Here is a 16,919-nt window from a genome sequence, read left to right as displayed (position 1 = left end):
CTGCACATTAATGTGATCATTGACAGACTGTGGGATATTGTGTTTACAGTCACTGGGTGTCTGACTCTGCACATTAATGTGTCACTGGTATACACGGACACTATGGTAAGTGTCAGACTGTGGGAGATTGTGTTTACAGTCACTGGGTGTCTGACTCTGCACATTAATGTGTCACTGGCATACACTGGGAATTTGTACCATCTCCTGACTCTGTGTGACCTTTACCCTCACTTTCTACTTCATTTCCAGGCTGAGCAATGTCGGAATCACAGATTCTGGCGCCGAGCATCTTGCCTCCGCTCTCAGTACAAACAGATCACTGACGGTGCTGAACCTGAATGAAAATGCACTAGGAGATTCAGGAGTAAAACTGCTGTCTGAGGCTCTGAAGAACACAGAGTGTAAAATGGAGAAAATGTGGTAAGAATCAGGCAGTGAGAGATTGTCTGTACAGTCACTGGGTGTCAGTCACTGAACATTAATGCGATCAGTAATTGTCTTACTGGTAAATATTAGAGATTCATAGCATCCCCTGTCTCTTGGTGTCCTTCAACCTCACTCTCTCTCATTTCCAGGTTGTATAAGGTCGGTCTCACTGATTCTGGTGTCGATGACCTCGTCTCCGCTCTCAGTAAAAACCAGTCACTGACGGAGCTGGATTTGGGATCAAACTCGCTCAGAGACCAATCTGTCCCCGTTCTTCGTCGCCTCATAGTGGCTCTCCCGAGTCTGGAGCGGATTTGGTGAGTGATTGTCTTAAAATTCCTTGTCATAAAATATCAGCGGATCCGCGGGGTTTCGAATGATATTTGTCAGTGAATGTTGTTGAAACATTAACCCCAGTCCCCTGTTACTGACACTGTTCATTCTTTCATCTCTTCATTCGTTCATCTGTTTCAGGCTGTGGGACAATCAGATCAGTAAGTCCGGGGTAGAGGAACTGAAGTCTCTACAGGAACTCAAATCCGGACTGAATATGATACTGTGAACAGTTGAATATGCGAACACCCCCGCCCACGTTTTGACAGACCTTCCACCCAACCCCACCCCCGCGCCTTTAACGGCCACGCGTCAGTTTTAATTCCCAAAGTTTCTAACGGACACCGTCTCCAGAAGCACGCTCTGTGACGTCAGAGTCCGTTCCAGAGGACGTAATTCCACCTCCAGACAAGAGGAACTGCCTGCGAAGGATATCCAGTTCGGATAGCTCCCCCAAGTGATGCCCTGGGTTATTACGCAGACTGTAAGAGCCCAGTGGCAGTGCTCATGGGACACCAGTCCTGTGATGGGATTTATCCGGGAAGAGAATCCTTTTGCTCACTTTGCTGAGGACAGTACATTCCGCAGTGTTGTCGATATAATGATGTTAAATTGACAAATGTCCGCACTTTTAAATTGAAAAAGAAACTGCACCTCACATGTCCTTTAGAATTATCCCCATCTGAGCTTAAATCCATGGCCCCTGTTGCTTGACATCTCAACACTGAGGAAAAGGATGCTGTTCATCGACAATAGCTCAGCATTTAATACAATAATTCCCACAATCCTGATTGAGAAGTTGCAGAACCTGGGCCTCTGTACCTCCTTCGGTAATTGGATCCTTGACTTCCGAAACCGGAAGATCACAGACCATGCGAATTGGTGATAACATATCCTCTTCGCTGACAATCAACACTGGCGCACCTCAGGGGTGTGTGCTTAGCCCACTGCTCTACTCTCTGTATACACATGACTGTGTGGCTAGGCATAGCTCAAACACCATCTATAAATTTGCTGACGATACAACCATTGTTGGTAGATTCTCAGTTGGTGACGAGAGGGCGTGCAACTACCTGGCACTCAACATCAGTCAGGCAAGAGAGCTGATAGTGGGCTTCAGGAAGGGTAAGACGAAGGAACACATACCAATCCTCAGAGGGATCAGAAATTGGGAGAGTTAGCAGCTTCTAGTTCCTGGATGTCAAGATCTCGGAGGATCTAACCAGGCCCCAACATATTGATGTAGTCATAAAGAAAGCAAGACAACAGCTATACTTTATTAGGAGTTTGACGCGATTTGGCATGTCAAAAATACATTCAAAAACTTCTATGTACCGTGGAGAGCATTCTAACAGGCTGCATCACTGTCTGGTATGGAGGGGCTACTGCGCAGGACCGAAAGAAGCTGCAGAGGGTTGTAAATATAGTCAGCTGCATCTTGGACTCTGGCCAACAAAATACACAGGATATCTTTAGGAAGCAGAGTCACAGAAAGGCAGCATCCATTATTAAAGATATTATTATATTTTTTTTCTCTCTGCTGGATTATGTAATGCATTGAACTGCTGCTGCTCAGTTAACAGATTTCACGCCACATACCGGTGATAATAAACCTGACTCTGATTCTGAAGTTACTGTCTGTCTAAAATCTCTATGCCACTCATAAACTTAGAAACGTAATCAGATCTACTCTCAGCCTCCTCTGCTCCAGAGAAAACAGCCCCGGTTTATCTCAACTCCCATTATCGCGCATGCGCTCTAATCCAGGCAGCATCTTGGTTAAAGTCTTCAGCGTCATCTACAAAGCCTCGACATTCTTCCTCGTATGGAGCCACCAGAGTGAAATGGGTTACCCTGGGTGCGGCCACACGTTGCTAAGTTCTCCATCTCTCTGGCAATACCATGAGTACTTATTAAGCGGCCTTCTGTGCAGTGCCTTGTCAAAAGCCTTCTGAAAATCCAAATACGCAATATCCACGAGATCTTTTGCTGTTATATCCTAAAATATCGCATGATTTCCCATCAAGGGGACAGAGCACACTTCGGCCGATTTTATCATGAGTCCCTAAATCTCATCCTTCAACACATTCCTAACCATCAAGTTGTACTAATTGGCTTATAATTTCCCAGTTTTCCCTCGCCATTTTCTTTAAGGAGTGGACTTACATCTGCAATTTTCCTCTCCTCGGCAATCATTTCAGTTTCGAGTGAATCCTAAAAAAAACAGTATCAATGCCTTCTCAATCTCTTTACTTTTTTTTTTCATTTGCTTTTCTACCATCAGACCTTTCAGCTACCCAAGCACCATCTCATTAGTAACTGACACTCTTAAATTACTGGCGTATTACTGGTGCCTTTCGGAGTGAAAACTGGTGCAACAAAATTATTGAGATCATCCGCCATTTCTTTCTGTCCCCAATTACTATCTCTCCTGCTTTACATCCACTATCTCCTCTTTTTTGCTCCTTAAATCTCTGGAAAACAATAGATTTTCGTATACTCAAACACGGGTGGAAGAGAAAACGTGCGGTGGATCGAGACAGGTGTTGAGCGAGGAGGGAGGGAGAAGGGATCAGTGAGGTTGAAAGGGTGACGTAAGGCATGTCCCAGCTGATTGGTCCTTCACTCAACACTGAAATAGTCCCCAAACGACACGTACTGACCTGTTTATTTCTAATAGAGCCGTGTCAGTCCCCAACTAGTCCCCTGTCCCGCTCACACCTCAAAGCCCTGCGTCAGTCCCAAACTAATCCCACTGTCCCTTTCTCCCGTCACAGCCACGAGTCAGTCTACAAAGTTATTAATTGAGGGAAGTGGAATAACGATGCTATAAGACTGGTCATTGGAGCGTTGAATCGGGAAGAGATATGCTCCGGGGAATGCACAACGGAAATATGGACGTATTTCAGGCAGCACTTGCATGGGGTTCTGAACAGGTTTGTCCATTCAGGCAGAGAAAGGATTGTCGTGTGAAGGAGCCATGGTTGACAAAATATGTGCAACATCTGGCCAAGAGGAGAAAAGAAGCTGACTTAAGGTTTATGAAGTAAGGGTCTGAAAGGGCTGTAGAAAATTACAAGTTAGACGGGAAGGAGCTGAAGAAATGAATTAGGAGAGATAGAACGGTCTTCAGAAGGTCTTTGTGAGAAAAAACCCAAGGCATGCTGCAAGTATGTGAAACAGAGAATGACTGGAGTGAGGGCAGGGCTGATAGAGATAGAAGATGGAACATGTACCTGGAGTCAGGGGAAGTCGGGTAGGTTCTTAATGAAGCTATTCATTCAATATTCACCAGTCAGGAGGTCTTTCTGTTTATGAAGACAGTTTAAAATTGCCAGATCAGCTAGAACATGTCGAGATTAAGAGAAAGTTTGCCTGGGACTTTTGAAAATGATTAGAATAGATAAGTCCTCTTGAGTGGTCGGGATAACCATAGGTTACTGCAGGAAGTGGGTGAAGAGATTTCTGCACCTTTGGCAATGATCTTTTTGTTATCACTGACCGCAGAATTAGTGTCAGATTAGAGCGTGGAATGTATTATCCCTTTGTTCAAGGAAGAGAGTAAGGAAGCTGTGAAAGTTATAGTCCAGTGAGTCTTACTTCAGCGGTGGGCAAATTAGAGACAGGATTTACGAGAACTTGGCGAAGCTGAACCTGATTGGGGAAGGTCAGTTTGGCTTTATGAGGGGCAGGTCAAGTCTCACGAGTCTGGTCGAGCACATTGATAAAGTTAGAGAAGAAATGGACTTTAGTATATGAATGATTTAGACGAGGAAGTAGAAGGGAGGAGTTTGTAAGTTTGTAGATAATATGGAGGTTGTTGAAGTTGTGGATAGTGCAGAATATTATCATAGAATACAGCATCAGGATGTAGAACTGATCCTAGAAGTGGATGGACTTCAAACTCGAAAGTCGCGAAGAACTTCACTAAAAGGACTAATTCTGTGGCAGAATGCAATGCTAGTGGTCGGATTATCCGCAATGTAGAGGAACAGAGGCACAACAGGGTCCAAACCCATAGATCCCTCGATGTTTCTTCATAAGGTAGGGTGGTTAAAAAGGCATATGCTGTGTCGACCGTCATTAGTAAGGGTCTTGAGTGCCATAGCCACGAGATAATGTTGTAAATCTAAAATTCCTGGTTAGACCACACTTGGAATGCAGTGTTTAGTTCTGAGCGCCTCGTCGTAGGAGTTTAGTGGCAGCTTTTGAGATGTTGCAGAGATTTACCAGGATGCTGCCTGTTATGCAGAGCACATCTTATGAGGACAGGTTGAGCATGCAAGGGCTTTTCGCTTTAGAGTGGAGAACTTGAACTGACTTAATAGAGGTGTAAATGATGAAAAGCAAAGGAGAACAAGTGGATAGCGAGAGACTTTTCTCCTGGGTGGAAACGGCTAACATGATGGGGCGTAATTTTAAAGTGACTGGAGAAGATTAGAGGGGCAAATAGAGTCTGCAGAGGGCTTCGTAACAGCAGCAATAAGCAGAAAGATACCGAGGTGGAAAACCGCAGAAAATCGATGATTTTGTTGTTTTCAAATTTAAGCTAATTTCATATTACTTTGGTACCCTATGTAGCTCATTCCCTGAAATGGCAACTGGTAAATTAATTTTATCAGGACAGATCTCTGAGTTTCCCGGTATATATACTACAACAATTTGATCACATGCTGCTAATTCTGAGCATGTGCACCAATACTTGTATCTATACACTGACTCAGAGGAAATTCAGAAAAGAGCTGAAGAATGGACTGAAATATGTGTTCACATTAAATGGCCATCTGTGTAGATAACGACAAAAAGAACAATTGCAATTCGGAGGAGTTTTCCAATAAAACAGTTTTAAATATCAGTAGGTTGGTCATGAATTCAAACAATCATTTGCCTGGTTATCTAGAAAATGCAGATCCAAACTATCACAGAGAATTGACAATCACAAGGGTGGCAATGGCTTCTGGACTTCCCTGGGTTCAGATATTTTAAAATGTACAGAGTAGGGAAAAAGAGTGCAAAGGGTGTTCCAATGAAACACAGGGAGAGTATGATTGTAACACATCTGTAGAAAAGGAATAAACTGTGCAGAGATTGTGTACTGATAGACTTAAATTGATCTCAGGAGCAGAAAGGGGAAAAAATTCTCCCGTTTGAGAGTACTCTGTAGAGACCACACGCCCTCTCATTCAGTCAAAATAAATAAATACATGGAGAGGCGAGGATCTGTTCCGGAGATGGTTTTTGAACAGTGCCATATTAAGACGGCTGTTGTCATAGGAAACTTAATCTGCCTGATATTCAATGGCACTGAGATAGGTAAAATGGTTTACAAATGACAGAATTTCTCAGTTGCGTCTCGGAAGGTGTGCTGGGTCAATAAGAGGGCAGGCGAAATGGAGAACTGTCCATCCAGGATCTCGTACCAGAAAATGAAACGGATCAGGTGACAGGTCTCTTCATTGGTCAACTGTTGGTCATTTTCTATCACCTTACACTGGGATAGGAGCTGATTGTATCGAACGTATATAGTTGATTCTACTAGGTAGGAACTTGGGAGCCGAATTTGAAAACAGAAAACTGTGTAGATAACGTTCAAGTCCAAATTCAATTCAGCAGAGTTTTTGAATAAAACAGTTTCAAAAAATGAGTAATTTTGGCAAATATAACACGAGTTTAAGCAATCCTGTCCCTGGTCATCCTGAAAAGAATAAATTCCCATCTACCACACAGACTTGACAATCATCCGGGAAACGGTACCGCAGCATAAAAGCCAGGACCAGCAGCCTCCGGGACAACTTCATCCACCAGGCCATCACACTAATTAACTCAGGCTGATTTGAGTGTATTTCTATGTTACATTTATTGTTCTTTTTATTATAAATTACAATGTTTGCAAATTGCACCCTGTTGCGGAAACGTAACGCAGATAATTTTACTCCTCATGCATGTGAAGGATGTAAGAAATACAGTCAATTCAACCACAAAGGAAGGAATCAATTCCGGATTTTCGGGGTTCCGATTTTTCAAAATGGTCATAGCTGGGTGAAACAGTGTAAAAGTAGTCTCTTTGAAACACAGTAAGAGTGTGATAGTATCACAGCTGTGGAAAAGGGGGCATTGTGGTGGGACTGTTTGTTACTAGACTATGAGTAGAACTGAGAATTAGGATGGGAACAAACACTCGTTTGAAAAATTTCTCAATGGAGCTCCCATCACCAAAAGGAAAAAAAACACACAGAAACAGTGACAGATCGGGAGATAGAGTTTGGACAGGTGCCATTTTAACTCGACTTTTGCCAGTGATAACTGAAACTGCACTAATATTCACTGGTACGTCCTCTGTTTAGAAGGTTTAGATGTGACAGAATTTCTCGGTTATGTCCGGGAAGGACTCCTGGCATAATAAGCGGGCAAGATGTCTGCGAACTATCCTTTCTAGTACTGGAAAATCGAAGGGATCTGGTAACAGGTGTCTCGGCGGGTCAGCATTTCAGAACGATAGAACACAGCTATTCGACTTTTCTAATACCTTACACTGGGATAGGAACAGACGGTATAGAATGTATTTTACTGATACTATTCCGTAGGAACCAGATCCGAATTTGGCAATTGATGTGTTCCTTCAAATCCACAAGAGAAATATGGAGATTGTTAAGGGAACACTCGAGGGGTTTCAGTATAGGCTTGTTTCTTTGAAGCGGGGAATGAATGGCCGTATTAAGTAACCCTGTTTGATAAGAGAGAATTACGAGAGTGAACATCCTTACAAAATATTCTAATCCAGGTATGAGTGATTGCGGCCCCATATACGACGACTTGATACAATTTCGGAAAAAAAGTAAGCAGTCTCTGATATTCCCATGTTGCTACAAATTTATGTCAACTAATGAAGCAGACATTTGCAGACAGTAAGATCCAATTGTGAACGATTTGATTCAACTATCTTTCCAGTACAATCCTAACAACCATACGCCTTGTCTTCCATTGATTTAGGCACGCATTACCACTGTTACTCTTTGAACTGAACTCACAAATATTCAATACTTGTGCAATATTATACATTCTCAATGCGTTCACAATTTAAACTCTGGCAGAGCATGACATATTTTTAAGTGTTGAACAGTTAACAAATAATCCGTAATTGGAATCATACAACATTTAAGGAATACTTTCGATTTGAAAGCAAAGGGACGCTGGTAGTTATATATCATACGCAAGTTAATATTCAACATATTGAAATCATGCCGTCCACACGTTACAAATCTACAACGATTTAAACGTGCTCTCACGTCCAATCACTTACCAAAGAAGGGATTGTGACTAAATGAACGATTTCTTGTATAGTATCATTTTTAATAATCACTATTATCACCGTTGAAGTAACAGTGTCACAGGGACGTTGGAAGCGAACCAAAGTGCAGGACACCGACACATAGGTAGTATTAACAGAAGTGGGTTTATTATCAAGGTTATCAATATCAATACGAAAGTTATCAATTATCAATATCAAAGTTGCATGTTGTAATACACGATGTAATACCATCCCCTACCTTGTCAGTGACAAGTCCCTTAATCCTAGCTCAAAAGTACAATTCAGTTCTTCTAATTGTTGTTGCATTTTCACAATTTTATCAGTTGATACCTCGGAGCTCTGAGTCACTCTCTTCAAACCTACAAGTTGCTCCCTGGGCGGGATTCTGGTTAGCGAGAGTTTGTAAGACAGTGCTTGTGTCCGCTGAGTCTGTGTTTGGCTGGACCGTTCTGTTACAAGGACGTTGGAAACGAACCCAAGTGCTGGACACAGACACGTAGGTAGTATTAACAAAAGTGTGTTTACTAATAGTTGCAAGGAAGGCCGGGGAATAGGTCGAGGGGAGCCAAGGAGTGAGCGAAGCTGAATCGGGGATCGAACCCGGGTCACGACAGCAAGACTCGGGAGTTTTTAGGCAGAGTAAGGATGTGGACCAGGGGATGAGCGTGGCCGGGAAAGAACAGAGGGCGGAATGCCCAACTCCTATTAACACGGGGGAGAATTAATACAGGCAGCCAGCGCGGGAACGGAACTCAGAATATAGAAAACACAATTCGTGACACGGGGTAGCGGCAAACGACCAGCAATACCAGCCGGACAGGAAGACGACAAAACCAAACAGCGACGGACAATTCGTATCTTGACTCGGAGTAGCGGCAAACGGCCGGCAATCACTTAACTGTACATGAAGAGACAGAATTCCCGAAGCAACCCCAGGCACAGAAGCAACTTAGAATCCACCATTCTCGGCGGACGGAACATACATCGCCGCACTGGCGGAAGTAACGGTCCAGCCCAGAGCAGATGGAAGCCGGAGTTTTTATGCTGCCGGTTCGGAGATGAGAATCAGGTGCCTTAATCAACGTGCCACGTAGAATATAGGAAAAAAGGAATTTAAGGAAAATGAGGAGTCAAGGGACCGGACCGTGACAATCAGATGTGGACATTGTACTTGGACCTTTGCCACACGGACCTTCAATTCGGATCTAAGGTCTTTACCGCCTGAGTAGTGGAGGGAAGGCATATTCCTTTAGTGTGATGCCTCCCTTATAATTGCAGGGAGAAGCTTAGAATGATGGAGCCTAACGGAGCCTGCTTTGCTTGCATCTTCGGAAACAGCACTATTTCTATCTTTAGTATCTCTTTTTCTTCATTTTCAGGGTTCTTTTGAAGACTCTGGCCTGGAGCTAGACGCCATAGGAAGATATAAAACGATGAAAGAGATAGGTGAGATGGAGGAAGGAAAGTTGTTTCCACTAGTGGGTGAGACTAGAACTTGAGGACATAGCCTCACAGTTCGGCGATGTAGATTTTGGAGGGAGATTAGGAGGAACTACTTTTCCCAGAGAGTCGTGAATCTGCGGAATTCTCTGATCGATGAAGCAGTGCAGGCTACCCCAGAAATATATTCAAGACAAGTTTGGATATATTTTTGTATAGTAGGGGAATTAAGTGTTATGGACAAAAAGACAGGTCGGTGGAGATGACTCCATGATCAGATTGACCAGAATCTCATTAAATGGCGGAGCTGGCTTGATGGACCAAATAGTCTACCCCTGCTTCTATTTCTTAAGTTCTTCTGTTTTTTTTTCTATGTTTGCCGCTCATCTGGTTACATTTGGTTAGCACGTCTAAAGACATCTTGCCTTGGACACGGACTGGAACCTCCTCCGAGCCTTGGAAACGGACTGGGCTTAGACACGGAACGACAAACAACCACAGTCCTTTCGAGTAGCGGCAAACGGCCTGCCTACTGAGCCTTGGACTCGAGCACGGTAAAATTGAACACAGAGCCGGGACCCGTCCTTGGGAACAGGACGTAGGTCCGGGGCTTACACAGAGTCACGACCCCCTCCTTGGGGACAGCACATAGTGCCGGGACTCATACACAGTACATAGAGTCACGACCCCCTCCTTGGGGACAGGACAAAGGGCCGGAACTCATGCACTGCTACACACGGGGACACAAAGAGACTGTTCCAAGCTCAAGCTCTTTTTGCGTGGCAAGGATCCGGTCTCACTCCAGCGGCTAAACTTAGTGGCGATACAGGTGAGGACGCAGACAAGTTGGCAGGTAAGGCTTCAGGTGTGGTTTGCTGAAAGAAGGGGAAGGGAAGGGAACAGTCCAGTTTCAGGGTAACGGCAATGACGGCCTGTCTATCCCAACGGAATCAAGGTCAGGGACGGACAGATTCAACGGCAGGGTAACGGCAAAGACGGCCTGACTTACCCGACAGAGGCGAGGACAGGGTACTGACAAGACGAACCCCACAGAGGCGAGGACAGTGTACTGACAAGACGGACGCCACAGAGGCGAGGACAGGGTACTGACAAGACGGACCCCACAGAGGCGAGGACAGTGTACTGACAAGACGAACCAGCACCTACATTCGAACCCAGAGCCACTTATATTACTGGCCCCGAAGACGAGAATCAGGTGCCTATGATTAAGCCCAAATGAAACTAGGGACAGGCGGAAGACCCGGAGTCTGGAGTCCACGGAACGACCGTGTACCGGAACGTGGTTTTCATGGACTGGACCGTGACAATGCTCTGCAAATACCCAAACGTAACTTCCTAGATTCTTCGATTCTGCCCTTCTTCTTCTGTCCTTGTATTTTCAGCAGAGATCAAATTTTATGGATGTAATTCTGAGAGTTTATAAAGCTGCTATGTGTTATGGCATTTTGATATGTTCACATACAAACACGGTCCAATGAATTTGTTTTGTTCTGCAGCACCTAGACAGTGCTCTGCTCTCCCGTGATCAGTTCAATTTAACAGTTCACTATGGTTATCCACGGCCAGTAATCAATATCATGATCAATATCTCTCAGGTGTTGAAGCACAATCTATGTAGTGCATTTTAAATTGGTCTTTCAGATTCCTGCCCCTCTTTCCTTCCATTGCTAATTTCATTCTGGTCGTCAATGGGGAAGGCGGTGAGAGTAATGGCAATAGCACTCGATTATTTGGTTAAATGCTGGCAGGAGATGTTTTGAACTGGGCTGCCTATCGTCATAACCATGCGGAGCTGCGTCACTACGTCCAGCACAAACGTCCTATTTCAAATCTTGCCCCTGTTTCCCTCTGAATAGTGATGCTGGACCAGCAACTTTTCTATCTGCTTTAGCCACTTAGTTTGATCGCCAGTATTACGTTTCTTTTCCGATAATGACTTCGGCATTCAAATATATTCATAATCAGTAGAGATTTTACTCAATGCTTCCATATCGGTACAAACGAGTCTGCTTCTTATCACTCACTCCTTTCTTTCACAAGCCTTCTAAAACTGATTCAAATTCATCATTCTCACCAGATACTCTATTATATCATGGTCATAAGACAGTCACAAGATACCTACGGGGTATGTAACAATATGTTCTGATATCCAGTTACAGTGTGACCATTGATTGCAGGGCATCACCACTGATAGTGGTATTGTGATGAAGAGCATGTTTCTTTATATAAAGGGGACATTGATACGGTTTTATGGTCATGAATCTTGTTTTCGTTGTGTCCATCATGACGTTGGACAAGCAATGAATTTACTAGTATATTTGAAGATGGTTCTGAATAAGCAGTGACATTCTTCGTGTGAGAGTTCGTGGGACCGAATGCGATGAGATAATTACATTGCGGCATTTGTGGAACTGGACAGGCAGCGACATTATCCATGTTGTCGGTGGTGTTTCAGAATAAACATTGATAACACCACGTGGTCTCTGATATTCCTATGGTCTGTGATAGTCCTGTTCTTTACAGTAATTGATCACTCGAAAGGGGGGAAAACAATCCCAATGGTCTCCTCATTGCCCAGAAAGGGAATAAAATTATCGGTCTCATAAATTTAATCCATCTATCTATCTATCTATCTATCTATCTATCTATCTATCTATCTATCTATCTATCTATCTATCTATCTATCTATCTATCTATCTATCTATCTATCTATCTATCTACATATGTATGTATATTTATGCAGATATCGATTTACTTATATGCGCACATTGGCAATAAACTGAAAAAAAGAAACTTTCTGTGCAAGAGCCATAGTGGCGATTTCTCTGGAGACTTCCTTGGCTGCAGCGGTAGCCATGACACCTTATGTTTCTTGTTCTGACTTCGCTCTCCATGAAGCGTTGTGGCACCGCCTTCCTGGTTGTTGGATCTTGTAGTTGATCACATTCGCCGAGTCCGGTAACTGGATTCACATGTTTGGGTAGCAAATTACTAACTCACGGGGGTTCAAGTCTGGCGGCTACCCTCACTTGGTTTAGCCTGTATGTCGTCGTGCTGTACCGGGGTTGCCACTGTCGAAGGCAAACAGTTACCTGGAGCCACCGGTAAGAGCTGGGTGTCAGGAGAGAACTAAAAGTGAATGAGCTGCAGCTGGGTAGAGTACGACAAGCCCGCCACCAGAGGTGCAAATAAGACACTGTTTACAACAGTTTAAAATGACGGGTATTGGAGATGTTATTTTGGCATGAAACTTGAGCTGCTAATTAAAGAAATATTAATAATTGGTCTCTTTCATAGCATGTACAATGTGCACTAAATAAGCATCAAATCTGATCGTTGGCAGAACACAATGGCTGTCTGTTAACGGCAGGGAGTTTGTAAGTGGGTAAAATGAGCTAAATGTATATGTGTCCCTGAGGGTGGAAGACCCACGTTTCACTGAGCCGTTAATAATTCAATGTTGGTTGTAGTCGATGATATTTAGCGTAATACATGTATACGATATTTATTTGACCATTCCAAACTCCACATTTTCAGGACGACAATGACAGTAACATAGGCAGTGAACATGGACAATCAACTTCAAACAGGTTTATTTTGTCACAGTCGGCGGAGCACATTTACTTCCGACATTAAAGGCAGTAGGTTAGCTCAGGAGGTGAGATGGAGTACAAGTCTTTTTTGTAGGGGAAGGCAGTTTGACAGTTTCATTCTTTTCATTCCTTCGTCCCAGTCATTTCGAGTGGTTTGCGTGCTGAAAGTGACAATAACAGCTGATGAAATATATCACAATAAAACACGCTCTACGTATGTTCGTCTAAGAATGTAAAAGAGATCGAGAGTGATATTCCAGGCCTCTTTGTTAATAAAAAGGTAGACGCCCAATCAATATTAGCTGCCGTTTCTGGATCGGTTGCTGAACATTCTTTTCCAGCACACACATGGGCCGTACGGTTTGAAGAACAGAACATCTACTCGTGAATGACTTGACTACTCCAAAATATTTTAAAAATGTTACAACATTAATCAAAGATAGAGCTTCTAATATTATTTAAGGGATAATATATGTTGCTGATCAATAAGATCATGGATAACAAGTGTGTTCTAGATCTTCCATTTGATTTCATATCCTTCAGCAGAGCAGCATGACCTGCAATTGCTGAAGACGTGTTCAGCTGCAGGAATTTTCTTCTAGAAGTCAAGATGTCATTTGATCTTTCTGTACTCAATGCCGGATCTAATGTCCGATCTCCATTAAGAATAACGATTCCATTACATTCTCCAGGTTTCCTCAAATTATGTCAGTTTTAATCTCGGAAAATAGTCTAATGAACTGGCTAAAAGACCATAAGATACAGGTGCAGAATTAGGCCATTTGGCCCATCGACTCTGCTCTGCCATTGCAGCATGGTGTATCCATTTTTTCTCTCAGCCCCAGTCTCCTGCATTTTCCCCGGATCCAGTTTTGACCTGACCAATCAAGAATCTACCAAACTATGTCTCTAAAATACGTACAGAATTGGCCTTCATACCTTCCTGTTGCAAAGAATTCCCCTTTATCATTCTTTGGCTAAAGGAATTCCTTCTCATCTCCATTCTAAAAGGGCAATCTGATATTCTAACTCTCTGTCTTCTGGTCGTAAACTCGCCCACCATAGGCAATACCATCTCTACATTCACTCCATCAAGGCCTTTCAAAATTCGATAGGGTTCAATGGGATCACCCCTCATTCTTCTGAATTCTGATGAATACAGAACCAGAGCCATCAACAGCTCTTCAAATATTAAACCATTGAATCCTGGAAAAAAAAATATCGTGAACTTCCTTTGAAGCGCTTCCAGTCTCATCACATCCTTTTCAGATAGGTGACCCAATCCTCCTTACGATACGCAACATGAGTGCTTTAAAAACTTTCCTTTCATTTACATTATTGAAATTAGTACTGATATTACATTTGCCTTCCTCACCATAGACACAACTTGAAAATCAATATTTAGGGAATCCTGTAGAAGGAGGCTAACATATGAAAGAGTCCAGGGGAGATTAACAATCGATGGAGAGGCTAACATATGAGGAGCTATTGGCAGATTTAGACCCGTATTCACTGGAATTTCGAAGAAGCTGTGGGGATATCTTTAAAATCTACCGGATGCTGATAGGGTGGATGTGGGGAGGATTTTTCACTAGGGGGCGTATCTAGAACAAGAGAGCATCTCCTCAATAACGAGGGACGAACCCCTTTAGAACAGAGGGTAAGAGGACTTATTTTTAGCCATAGAGTAAAATCGGCCGGCCACCTGAGGTGCAGGCCAATTACATTTGTATATTTAAGGCCGGAGTTCATCGTTTCCTGATCAGTCTGGGCACCAAATGATACGGGAAGAAGTTAAGATATGGGGTTGAGTGGGATCCTGGATCTGAGACGATGAAATGGCAGAGTAGTCTCGATGGACAAAATGGCTAAATCCTGCTCCTATGTCGTAGGGTATCAAATCAACTTGCAGTAGATTCGGATCTGGTGGTGTATCTGGGGCTGCAAACGGGAAAGGGAATTGGGAAAAGGGAAGGGGCTGAGGAGAGATAGTTTTTACTGGAAAGCAGTGGTGGATACCAGGGCTTTGCCGTGGATCGTTTTGGCTGTTTTATACGATCACTACATGGTGACTGAGGAAAGAGGCTGTTTGAGGAGGAGAATGAAGCAGGAGGATACCCGGAGATAAGCAAGTCAGACGAGGTACAGAAAAAGTGGTATTGATGTGGTTTCCTGTGTCAAGAGTATAAGCAATCTGTGTAAGTGAAGAGTTTGTGTAGAGATGCAGCTTTCCTGGAGTTGGAGGAAAGAGGACGCACCGAAAGGTGGAACCAGCAGTGGGAAGACATAGTTTGCCAATTCGGACGACGAGCTGAATGTACCATAACCTTGTGACTGAATCAGAAACCTTTCTGATGTTACTAGAAATGTCAGACTCAGGGGTGATGTGATCACATGTGTAGAGGACATGGGTTGTGTCTCCATCAGACCCTCAGTGAGATAGTCAAAGTTACATTGTGCAGGGATGAAAGCACTAATCTGGGGTCCTGATGTAATAATTGATTCCGACACAGTGAGGAGGTTAATTTCCCTGTAAGGAAGGAACACTAATTGAAGACATATAAACTGCATGATTTGCCAGTTGTTTAGCAAAATTTACCAATCTCTATGTTACGTCAACAGAAACACATATTCGTAGTGTTATAAATGGGTGCAGTCTGGTTTATTTCAGATTGAAAACAATGAATTGCGGTGCCACTATTGTAAATTTACTTTGTCTGGAGTGGTGAATCACACAGCACGGAGACAGACCTTTGGCTGGCCAGACCTGTTCGACCATCCACTCACTGTCTACACTGACCCCATTTATCAGTACTTGGTTCATAGCCGACTGTATTTCGGCAGAAAAATGCGCATCCAATTGGTAACTGCTGTGCAGGGACCTGGCGTCATGACCACCTCGGGCAGTGTGTTCCAGATTTTAACTACATTCCGAGTGAAAAATCTCTTCTATGCCCTTCGAGATCTTTCATCGATCATGTTATCGTTACTATTCTATAGATTTGCTAAGTATGTCCGCAGAACAATGAATCTCAGGTTTGTATGTGGTGACATATATGTACTGTCATAATGAAATTTGCTTTGATTGTTGCTACTCGATGAGGGTGGAGAAGATACCGGCGCGACGCAGCGCGCGCGGCTGCTCTGGAGAATGGATCTCCGTTTCGTGTTAAGTAGGGGATCCCTGCACAATCCTGATTCGGTGGAGGCAGACGTGAGAACGTGGAGGATCATCTGCAGAAACTTCTGAAATGCACGCTTCGCTGCCGCTGTTACTCTGCGGTCCGAAATCTCCGGAGGAGAAGGCCACCGAGACCTCGGCTTTGCTTGTTTCGGCGGACGGGACGAGTTCGAAGGCGCTCGGCAGAGGCTGGCTCTAGGGAGGCTTTATCGGAGGGGTTGGACGGCGGCTCGAAGATTTCGGACGGACTCAGAGTCTGCAGTCGTCGAGTGCTTCCGTGGCATTAATTGTTAGTGACTGGAAGTTTATGGCAGGGAGTTTCTCATCGGGACTATTGGAGTCGATCGGGACTTGAGACTTTTTTAAAAACCGCGGCCATGGTCTGCGTTGATCGAATTACGATATTGCTTTGCACTACTGTAGCTATATGCTATAATTACATGGTTTTGTCGGTGTCGGTCTTGGTTTGTCCTTTTTTATTTTGTGATATCACTTTGGAGGAACATTGTATCATTTATTATTGCATGCATTTCTAAATGACAATAAACGAGGACTGAGAATCCTCATAATCTAATCTAATCTTGTCATCTAGATCAATAATTTGTTTGAGATTGTA

At 43.5% G+C, this 16,919-nt stretch overlaps 1 protein-coding gene across 1 annotated transcript in view; it reads left to right on the top strand.

Moving 5' to 3' along the window:
- LOC140721004 (NACHT, LRR and PYD domains-containing protein 3-like) overlaps positions 1-2,367 on the top strand; it is a 41,249-nt gene extending 38,882 nt beyond the window's left edge. The window contains exons 10-12 of the mRNA XM_073035869.1: positions 250-420; positions 576-743; positions 901-2,367. Of these exons, the coding sequence (XP_072891970.1) occupies positions 250-420; positions 576-743; positions 901-988 (427 nt within the window). The 3' untranslated portion in view covers positions 989-2,367. The remainder of the gene's footprint in view (positions 1-249; positions 421-575; positions 744-900) is intronic.
- Positions 2,368-16,919: the final 14,552 nt, after the last annotated feature.

Source organism: Hemitrygon akajei, unplaced genomic scaffold (genome assembly GCF_048418815.1).
Source record: "Hemitrygon akajei unplaced genomic scaffold, sHemAka1.3 Scf000049, whole genome shotgun sequence".
Lineage (NCBI taxonomy): Eukaryota > Metazoa > Chordata > Chondrichthyes > Myliobatiformes > Dasyatidae > Hemitrygon > Hemitrygon akajei.
The sequence above is the reverse complement of the archived record's forward strand: the minus strand, read 5'-3'. Positions and strand labels throughout refer to the sequence as shown.